General features: G+C 44.2%; 1 protein-coding gene across 1 annotated transcript in view; it reads right to left on the bottom strand.

Annotated features, from left to right (window-relative positions):
• Nucleotides 1-5,188: 5,188 nt before the first annotated feature.
• Nucleotides 5,189-10,486, bottom strand: part of COL8A1 (collagen type VIII alpha 1 chain) — a 171,708-nt gene continuing 166,410 nt past the window's right edge. The window contains exon 4 of the mRNA XM_019968899.2: nucleotides 5,189-9,808. Within this exon, the coding sequence (XP_019824458.2) occupies nucleotides 7,899-9,808 (1,910 nt within the window). The 3' untranslated portion in view covers nucleotides 5,189-7,898. The remainder of the gene's footprint in view (nucleotides 9,809-10,486) is intronic.

The following is a 10,486-nucleotide window of genomic DNA, read 5'->3' as shown; positions in this document are numbered from 1 at the left end:
TCCTTTTAGATATGGCGAATAATGTTGCTATGAATTGGAGTGCGCCAAATAACTCTTTGCATCCCTGCTTTCAGATCTGTGGGGTATCTACTCAGAACTGAAAATGCTGGGTCACACAGTAATTCGGTTTTTCATTTTTCGAGGGTCCTTCATACTGTTTTCCACAGCTGCTGCCTAACGTCACTTTCCCATCAGCAGTGCACAGGACTTGCAATTTCTCCATATTCTCACCAACACTTGTTATTTTTGGTATTGTTTTGTGTTCTTTCATAGTAGCCATCCTAATAGGTGTGAGAAAATCCCTTTACCCTTTAGTTTTTAAAGCCAGCTGCCCTCATATCTCTTAGGGGAGAAGGATGTCACCATGACATCTGTCAATATATAGTCTTTGGGTAGCTGGCTGTCTCTGTTGTCTCTGGTAAGGACAATAACTAAGAAATAACTGAGGTCATCAGTCTTTCTCTGGGGGCAATCGAATATACTAAGCCCTCACTGGCAGGGTTTGCTTCTTAGGCAGCTAAGAACATTTCTGTCCTGCCTTTAGGCAATTTGGTGCAACAGCTCACAGCGTGGACTGTGGAGCCAGATGCATGGGTTAAAATTTTGGCATTGCCTTTTAATTAGATCTTGGACAAGTTATCTTGCCTCGGTTTCTTCCCCTATAATATGGAGCTAATAATAGAGTCATTATAAGGAGTAACTAAGTTAATACATAAAGACACTTAAAGCATTTTGATTCCTGGTTATCGCTCAGTAAAGAGTGGCAGTCGTTACCCCTCCGTAACACACTGTATTACCCGCCACAACTTCATTTAGCCTCCCAAGTGATGAAGATAGTTACTGTTACCACCTACTGTTTTGTAAGTGTAAAAGCTGAAGTTTAGAGACCTTAAAGTAATTGACTCAAGATATCACAGCTGGTGGAGCTGAGATTGGTTCTCTGACCCTGGCCCCGGAAACTTCTAACACATTCTGTATTGGTGACTCTGATTTTGGCAGAACAAATGACAAAGACAGCATTGTCCTTGGTGAGGAAAGACAGCTCTTACTAGCAGGCAGTTGGAGCCTGGTAAGCATTCCATCAACTTTCCCCAATGTGTTTGTCACCCACAAATGAAGAGCAGATGAGAACGTTGCTGCCAGCCACTCACTTGTCAGATGAGAACCGACTTGGCCATGCTCATTAAAGAATTAATTTTTAGATCTTGGTGGTTTTTAACAAAGCATGTGAATTGTAGGTCTCCACAAGATCATAAACTTTAATTTAGAAGTGCCTTTGAATCTAATAGTCCATTTTTACTTGCATTAAGATAGCAAAGGAAAAAAACCTCTGAAAAGGTTCTGGATGCCTTGAAGGAAAATTCAATTAGATGGTTCTGTGTTTCAGTAATATACACAAGAAACTTCTGAGTAATTTGTTAAAATGGGATAATGTGCCCCACTTTTAAAATTCAAATTCCAGTGCACTTATCTCTAGGAATTAGCAAAAAATAATCTTCTAATGATAAAAGTCATTAACAGGTATTTGACATCATAAAGAATAGCTTACTTGAGAATAAAATTGATCCTGATACAATTATTGGTTTTGAAAATGAAAGCATCAGAAATCCTGTGTAACTCTTTGCCAGAAGAAGGATAACTCTAAGGGTATTCCATAGATATTTTTCTTTTTCGTAATATGGAATGAGCATGATATTTACTTTTAGAGTCACAAGGACCATTAAAAAGAAAAACTTTTCTGAAATATAGTAAAACATGATTGATTTGCACTCTTTGGTGGCCGTATGTATTTGGAATTCATTGTAATTCCATGTGGGTTGGGATGACATTTCCCTTTGCTGTATATATGATGAAAGGATTTGTCAAATACATTCCTGCAATGAGTAAGGGAGATTTTAAAGCAGTTTAATCATTTTTGTCTGCAAATGGTGCCACTGATTTTAAGTGAGTCTTTTCTCTCCCTTTTATTACCCTAGGCCACCAGGTCTCTCTCCAGGCTCATGGCTCCACCCTTTATCTTCTCAGCAAATATATGTTTGGAGCACAGACACATCCCACAAGTCCGTGTATAAACCGAGCATCTATTCTTTCCCTGCCTGGAGCAGGCTCCCCTGCGAGACTGCCTGTTTCTATCAGGGGCACCATCTCTGTTTTCCAAGTGTATCAGTGAGAAGAAGCCATCTTGAAGTCAAACTTCCATCTCCCTCATAAGGCCATTCGGGGATTGTCCCCAGGTTCAGTTCAGTCTATCAACTGTCTCTTCAGTTTCCAATTCTTCTTCATTCTATTTCCTAGCCCTTGAGATATCTCCATGGTTATGCAGTCCTTAAACCCTGACACTGACCTGACATTCACCCTCATTCTTGAGATTTGGTTGCTGCTGCTGCTGCTAAGTTGTTTCAGTCATGTCTGGCTCTGTGCGACCCCATAGGTAGCAGCCCACCAGGCTCCCCCGTCCCTGGGATTCTCCAGGCAAGAACACTGGAGTGGGTTGCCATTTCCTTCTCCAGTGCATGAAAGGGAAAAGTGAAAGTGAAGTCGTTCAGTCGTGTCTGACTCTTAGCGACCCCATGGACTGCAGCCTACCAGGCTCCTCTGTCCATGGGATTTTCCAGGCAAGAGGACTGGAGTGTTAGGCTCCCTCAACCATCAACCCATCATCCCATTCCTGGATTAAAGCTGTTCTGATCTATTCAGTGGTTTTGTTATCTGTATCATAGCTTCTCCATAGAATTATCAAAGTAACTTTTCTAAAATGCTTATGTTCATACCATTTTTTCTGCTTGAGGACCTACAATGTCTTATTGCATATTAGATAAAATATAAATGTATCTTCCCTATATGTAAAGCCCTGCATCATGTGGTTTTACTTTGGTTATTAAACATTTCCTTTATTAGTTTTTGAGTAATTCTTCTTGTCTAGTCAGGCCATTTCCCTTATCTCTGCTCTTTCCCCTACCCCACCCCTGCCCTTTCTGACTCTCTCTCTCTCTCTCTCTCTCTCTCTCTCACACACACACACACAAACACACTACCAGTTTCCTCTTCTATTAGAGGAAGAGAGGCTATTCTTGGGATGCCCTATGCTCCATTCATCCAAATTCTATCAAATTAAAGATGATTTCTTTACAAGTCATCTTCTCAAAAAAAAAAAAAAAAAAAAAACCTACCTGAGATTAGATTTCTTCTCACATTAGGCTTCTAAATAATCTTGGAACATATAATCTCTGTATAGTCTTGGAGCTGGATTCAGTCACACCTCACATCAAGTTTAGCACTACCTCCCACAGCAGCCCTGAGAGATTTTTTATTCCTCCAGGCTGGTGCTGGACCAGTACTCTATGATGAGCTGTGGATGCAAAGATGAAACCATGAGGTGCCTGCTGTCAAGAAGCTGACACTCTCTCAGTAGGGGAGTCAGACAGTTCAGTGACCGAGCAGGCAAAGTGAAACGACAGAAGATTGTATAGGCAAGTCGGAAGGAGAGGTGGTGCTTGTGTGTGTCCCGAGAGCTGAAGAGGATTTATCCCTCACTAGGGGTAAATCAGAGAAGCAGACAGGCCAGAGAAGCATTCCCAGGAACAGAGAAGCAAGGAATGGCCTTCCTTTTTCTGAACTTCACTGGCACGTATACATCCAGTGAGCTGTATACCAGCCTTATTTGCAGATCACCTGGAAATCCACTTGTTTAACAAACCATGATACCCTCTGAACAGATGGTACTTTTTAAAAGAATGGTCATGTTTTCTGTTCCTCATGTGCCCCTCACATTGCCTGGTAATACCAGGTGCAAAGTAGGGGCTACTCTGTGTTGTGTTTTAACGTAAAGGGATACAGTAGACACATAGTAATAATGGATTTGCCCTGCTTGTCCAGCATTCTGAATTCCAGCCATTTATTCCTTCCTGCCTCTGTCTCCTGTATCTATCCTTCCATTGACTTTTGTGACTAGCACTGTGTGCACAGGAGATAACTGGTCCATGTTATGGAAGAGCCTTTAGTCATGGGATGAGATAGAGCTAGTTGGGCCAAGTGGAAATGGAAACTGTTGTCCTGAGCTTTCAGATTGAAGGGTTTAAACAAGTAAGTTAACCAGCCACAGACTGGTGCTCCATAGTTGCTTATTGAATGATTCCTTTATAATAAGTTATGTAATAAGTTATGATCATTCAGAGCTTGATAAGTCATCACGAAAGAATTCATTCCTTATCAGTGATGCTTATTAAAACCCTTAGGTTCTTGAAACAGGTCTGCTTCCCATCTGAAGCTCCACCCACCACTATCTCCCTTCAAAATTTGTGGCTCTGGTGTGGCAAACGGTGACAGAATTTAGTACTTACAGATTACTTTTGTGTGTGGGGGGGGTGGGTGCGTGGGGAGACAAGAAATTTGTGGCAGTTTTTCCTTTTAGGATGGATGTGACAGATGCAGCAGCTAATTGTCCCCCAATATATGTTATATTTTCTTCTGTATTAATAGAACCTGTGATTTTTAGTTGGGCATGTGGTTGCCCTAAATAAATACTCCATTTCCCACACTCCCTTGCAGCTTGTTGTGGCAATGTGACTAAATTCAGAGCATGGGATGTGGGTGGGTGATTTCAGCAACCCCTCAGTTGAGTTCTTTAGGAAGGAAGCATGCTCTCCCCTTCCTGACTTGTCCTCCTTCCCACAGACTGGAGCAGGGCTGCAGTGGTTTGCTCTCCTGGCCCCTGGAGATGAGGGCCACACCCTCGGGTGGAAGAGCAATGCAACAGAAGGGGCCTTGGGGCCCTGACTGGGGCTGCCACAGCAACCCCAGCCTGCTTATACTTGCAGCTGCTCTGTCAGAGAGAAAGAATTGTCCCCATTAAACCAGGATTGGGGCTTCCTAGTGGCTCAGACAGTAAATAATCTGCCTGCAATGCAGGAAACCCAGGTTCAATCCCTGGGTCAGAAAGACCCCCTGGAGGAGGGAATGGCAATCCTCTCCAGTATTCTTACCTGGAGAATTCCATGGACAGAGGAGCCTGGCAGGCTATCATCTATGGGGTCACAAAAAGTCAGAGACGACTGAGCGACTAACACTTTCACTTTCAAGCTAGGATTATGTTAGGTCTCTGTTTCAGTAGCTAATTGACATGTTAGGGGATAAACAGTTATGAAGTTCAGACAGTGTCAGCTGAGTGATATGAACAAGATAAGAAACATACTTTTAAAGGTATTTAATAAGACTCTTTTTTTTCCAATCAGTACAAAATTTTAAATACAAAAATGATTTGTTATTGACATGTCTCAAATCTATCATGGAAACTCAAAAAAAGTTACCAGTCTGTTCACCATTCATGGTTATCTGTAAAATATTTGAGAACAGTCACCCACTGCAGACATTCTTCTCCCCTGTGGGATGTCACCCTGCATTAAAACTCTGTATTGAAATAACAATATTGTCAGTTTGGTCCATTTCACATGGAAAAGTTCTAGTTAATTTTGAATTACTAGGAATTGTAGCCCTGTCCCTATACTTTAGCACATGTACTTGTTTCATCTGCTTTTACACTCAGTGTGTTAACATAATGTGTAACACTCCAGAGGGAAACACAGATACATAGATAATTACTTAAAACTCTTTTTTAAATTAAATGGAGTAATTCATTTAGCTCTGAGATTAGCACCATTGTATAATAGAATACACAGTATCTGGCATAGATTTTGCTCCTCTCCTATCTAAAAGTTAGAAGCATATGCCTGATAATACACACACACACACACACACACACACACACACACACAGGCAATTGAGTAACAACCAATAAATAAGTTGGAAGATATTTGAAAAGTGAAATTTGGTTTTGACTAAAGAGGTACTTTCTCTCTTTGTGGAAATCAAAAGCCCATACATGCACAGATAAATATAGTTTTATAAATGAGCTGAGCTGACTTGCTTCTGAGCCATTTCCATGCAGCTATTCAGCAGATGGAACCCAGTGAACCCAAATGGCCCTCATAGCCATTGGTCCACAACCAGCATCCTCAAAACCAACCCAGAAGATGTTTGGCCACATCCGTGCTATCTATCTGCTTTGAAAATGAAGGTTGAGTGGGATATGTTTTTGATGCGAAAAGTTTGTCATACATTTAGCCATGAGTAAGAAGCCACGTGATAATGAACTCACTTCTCATTCTAACGAATTGAGAACAAATGGTGCTTGTATACCATATAAGGAAAAGAGGGAAAAGACAGCTACTAGGCTGAGGAGAACATTCTTGATGGTTCAAATGATTCTGATTTCACGTAGACACAATTCCATGTGTGTTTATACCGTATTTATTTGTGTATTTTCCCATCTGTACCTATCACCTTGTTTCCTCACTCTTAATTTTGAGGAGAAGATACAAGACTTTACCACCATAGCCCCACATTATTCCCCCCAGTGGCTTATAGTGTCGGCAGCATACTCCCAGCCAACTTGAAATGCTTTGTCTGTGTTTGGAGACCAGATTTTAATGTGCAAAGCAATTAGTATGTAACTAAGTGAGAACCTGGAAAATATTTTTATCTTTAAAATTGTATTGATTCTTGTACTTGTGGGGTGACATAAAAAGCATGGGCTGTCATTGTCCTTTAACATTCCAGATGGCTCTTCCACAAGTTGCTTCCTGCATTTTTAGTACTTACAGCAGGAAGTAACATCCATTTGTTAAGACTTCAGAAATTATTTTTCCAGAAAACTTTATCTTCCTATATAATTCTGAAAGCCCCCTTTCTTTCCCCAAGTAAAGGATAGCTTAGATTTAGGAAATTCACTCTGGAACCTCAGATGACACACTGATTTGTATGTATACTACACAGGGAAATTTCATTGAAATTCAATAGGTACTAAAAAGTACTGATATCCCCTTCATGGATGAAACCTCATTGTAGTTATTTGTGTGTGTAGGCAGAGGAAGGAGATTATTATATGCATGTAAACACAGTTAAGAACTGCTGTTGATAATGAACATTCCACAAGACTGGAAAGTTCGGCGGGGAGAGGGTTATTTTTTTTTCTTATGACTTCTAGGTGTTTATATTAGTTGATTCATAGTGTAAATTACATGGAGACAAGAAGAAAGAAAGAAAATTACAGGAAAGAAAAATACAAGCAAAAACAATCCTTGAGGAACAAATGAGTTACTTTCCGCTCATGTCTCCCAGCTGGTTTGTTGGCTTCCTGTGGGACACTGTCTTAAAGCCCCGCAAAAGTGTCTCATCCAGTGCTCGGCACAGAGAAGGCACAAGTAAGTACACTACAGTTGTTCTTCTAGGGACACTAGATGTGCAATTCTAAGTAGAACTCTTGTAAAAGACACAGCCTCCAATAGGGGTGAAATATCCTGTGGACTAAACCCTACCCTGGTTCTTTGTCCCCGTCTCACTGGGGAAGAGCACTGCAGGACACCCCCACATCCCAGGGCAAAATATCTGCACAAATACGGAGGAAATTATGCAAGTAAATACGGTATGTAATTGTTATCACTGACATTTCTTTAAGCCATATTTATAAATATTTTAAAGTAAACAATATGAGTGAGTGACTTTCATTATCTATGATGCTCTTTCATACTGAAATACTTCGATCTGAATAAGCAGGTTATCATGGAAGCACATAACATAAGCAGCTAATACAATTCCAGTGGGTACAACAGGAGTGTCAGTACTTGATACATAAATCTATCCCATCATTTTCAATCACAGGCTGCCGTGCAGAGCACTAAGCATGCATCTTAGTTTTTATTTGTACATGACAGTTCAAATTTTCACTTAAATATAACTTTCCAACTATATAAATGTTTTGAAGCAATTATGTTTCTCATTTGGATTTTTTGGGGTGCATCATTTTCTTTTCTTCTATTAAATCTCTCTCTTGTTTTCTTTTTTTACATGGGATACAATAAATATCCTGAAAAAGAGGAGTGGACGTACTGCCCGGCGTACAGTCCCGCGGCCTGTTCAGAGGGCATCTGCAGGAACACCCGGTCTCCGGGCCGGAGCAGCAGCACCGCGCTGCCGGACGCCTGGTCCAGGAAGCCCTTCTTGTACTCGTCGTACGTGTACATTACGGGCTCGTTGTTCTTAAACAGAGCAACCCACACGTTGCCCCCCTTGCAGTGAACGTGGTATACAAAGTAGTAGACCCCAGGGACCTCGCAGGTGAAGATGCCCGTCTGCGGGTTGTAGTTCTGTCTGCCGTTATAGAGCAGTTTGTCGAACTTCACCGGGGCCCCCACGGGCGGGAAAGGCGCCGTCAGCTCAGCGGTGAACGCGGGCATCTCGTAGGCCGGCCCTCCTCCATTCTTGCCTTTCTTAGCACCGTAGGCGTGCGGGGGTTTCGCTCCCTCGATTCCCAGCCCCATATCTGGCAGGTACTCTCCATGGGGTGGTGGTGTCGGGGGCATCACAGCTGGGGGTCCTGGGGGCCCCGGAGGGCCTGGGGGTCCCGGAAGGCCAGGCTGGCCTTGGGGACCGAGGGCACCAGGCTTCCCCGGGGGGCCATGAAGTCCTGCTACTCCAGGCTTCCCTACTCCAGGGAACCCCGGGGGCCCTGGGAGACCGGGTTCTCCTTTGGGGCCAGGAATTCCAGGTGGTCCAATGGGGCCACTCGGGCCTGAAATCCCTGGGATGCCTGGGGGGCCCTGTAAACCCTGCTCCCCTGGGATTCCTGGCTCTCCCTTTGGTCCAAGCAGCCCTGGGGCACCCGGTAGTCCTGGCAAGCCTTTGAGCCCAGCCTCCCCCTTGGGCCCTATGGGACCTGGCAAGCCCCTCATGCCGGGGGGCCCCACTTCACCAAGGAAGCCTGGCTTTCCTGGGAAGCCTTGGAGCCCTGGCTCACCCTTTGGTCCTGGTGGCCCCTGTGGCCCCACAACCCCACCTTCTCCTTTGGGTCCAGGAAAACCGATAGCACCTGGAGGGCCCATAGGACCTGGGATTCCAGGCAGGCCTGGCTCTCCTGGGGGACCCCCCAGTCCAGGAGCGCCTACTGGTCCTTTCTCCCCTCTTGGTCCCAGAGGCCCAGGAAGACCCCCAACACCCCTGTCACCTTTGGGTCCAGGGAAACCTGGTTTCCCGACCCCTGGAAGGCCTGGGGGTCCTGGTAGCCCTGGCAGGCCTTGCTCCCCTTTACCACCTGGAAATCCTGGCTGCCCAGGGATCCCATCCTGGCCCGGTTTGCCAATTCCAGGTATCCCAGGAGGTCCTTGAACCCCTGGGACCCCGATAGGGCCTTGGGGCCCAGGTTCTCCTGGAGGGCCTGGCTTTCCCAGGGGGCCCTGGGGCCCAGGGAAGCCTGTCACTCCTGGCTTACCTACTCCTGGAAGTCCTACAGGGCCAGGAGGCCCATGCATCCCTGGAGGACCCTTCAGGCCTGGCAGACCTGGCATCCCGAAGCCCTTCTCTCCTTTAGGACCCTGAAGGCCTGGAGGGCCTGGTGGTCCTTTGGGTCCTCTCTCACCTTTGGCACCTGGTTGCCCTGGTAACCCTGGCCCACCTGGCTTCCCAATGCCAGGAAGTCCGTGAGGCCCTGGAGGCCCTTGCGGCCCGGGGATCCCCATGGGTCCTATCTCCCCTTTGGGTCCGATTTCACCTTTGGCCCCAGGCATTCCCATGGCTCCTGGCTTTCCTGGCATTCCGGGCATACCTGGCTTTCCAATTCCTGGATACCCCTGTGGTCCTGGTTTTCCTTTGACTCCAGGAATCCCCTGACCTGGTAAACCAGGGGGCCCAGGTGGTCCTCTTGGGCCAGGCTCTCCACGGGGACCTTGCTCCCCTCGCAGACTGGCTAATGGTATTTCTACCGGGAGAAGGGAGAAAGAAAGAGGGAGGAGGGCACAAAGAAGGGAGGGGGGAGAGAGAGAGAGATTAACATTGATCATCTTTCACTTCATTTCAATCATTATTTAGTTCTGACACTTTGGCTCATTAATTATCAAGAGAAAAGATGAGGAGTAATGTGTGTGTATTCCAGGACTGTATGATCTGTATTTAATGGACAATTAAGCTGTTAATTTCTTTGTCATGTTTGAGATACTGTTTTGAGAACTGATGTCTGCGGCTGCTTTTATCAGCGTTAGTTAAGTTAAGTAAAAAAGCTAACAAGTAATGAAGAAATAATTTTCCCAGTACAAACTTGGAAATATTATGGTGTGATCACTATAAAGAGTTCAAAGAAGGATAAAGAAAAATCGAGTTGTGTATAAGCTCCACTACTCAGAGATAATTGCTTGACATTTATGTGTATTTCCATCTCATGTGTTCTATATATACATATAAATGTTGTGTGTATGTGTACTTTAAAAAATGTTGGAGCCATTTTTATTTTTTCTGTTTTATCCCTACTTGTATTTTTCTATGTCCTTGAGTTTTAAATATAATAATATATAGTAAAATAATGTTTCTCTTGTGCTGAAGTATAGTATGATGTAGGATGATGGTCGTTGTGATGTGGACACAGGGAAGAATAGAAGCATTT

The sequence above is a fragment of the Bos indicus genome, chromosome 1 (genome assembly GCF_029378745.1).
Source record: "Bos indicus isolate NIAB-ARS_2022 breed Sahiwal x Tharparkar chromosome 1, NIAB-ARS_B.indTharparkar_mat_pri_1.0, whole genome shotgun sequence".
Taxonomy (NCBI): Eukaryota; Metazoa; Chordata; class Mammalia; order Artiodactyla; family Bovidae; genus Bos; species Bos indicus.
Note: the sequence above shows the minus strand (reverse complement) of the source record. Positions and strands in the feature narration are given on the sequence as shown.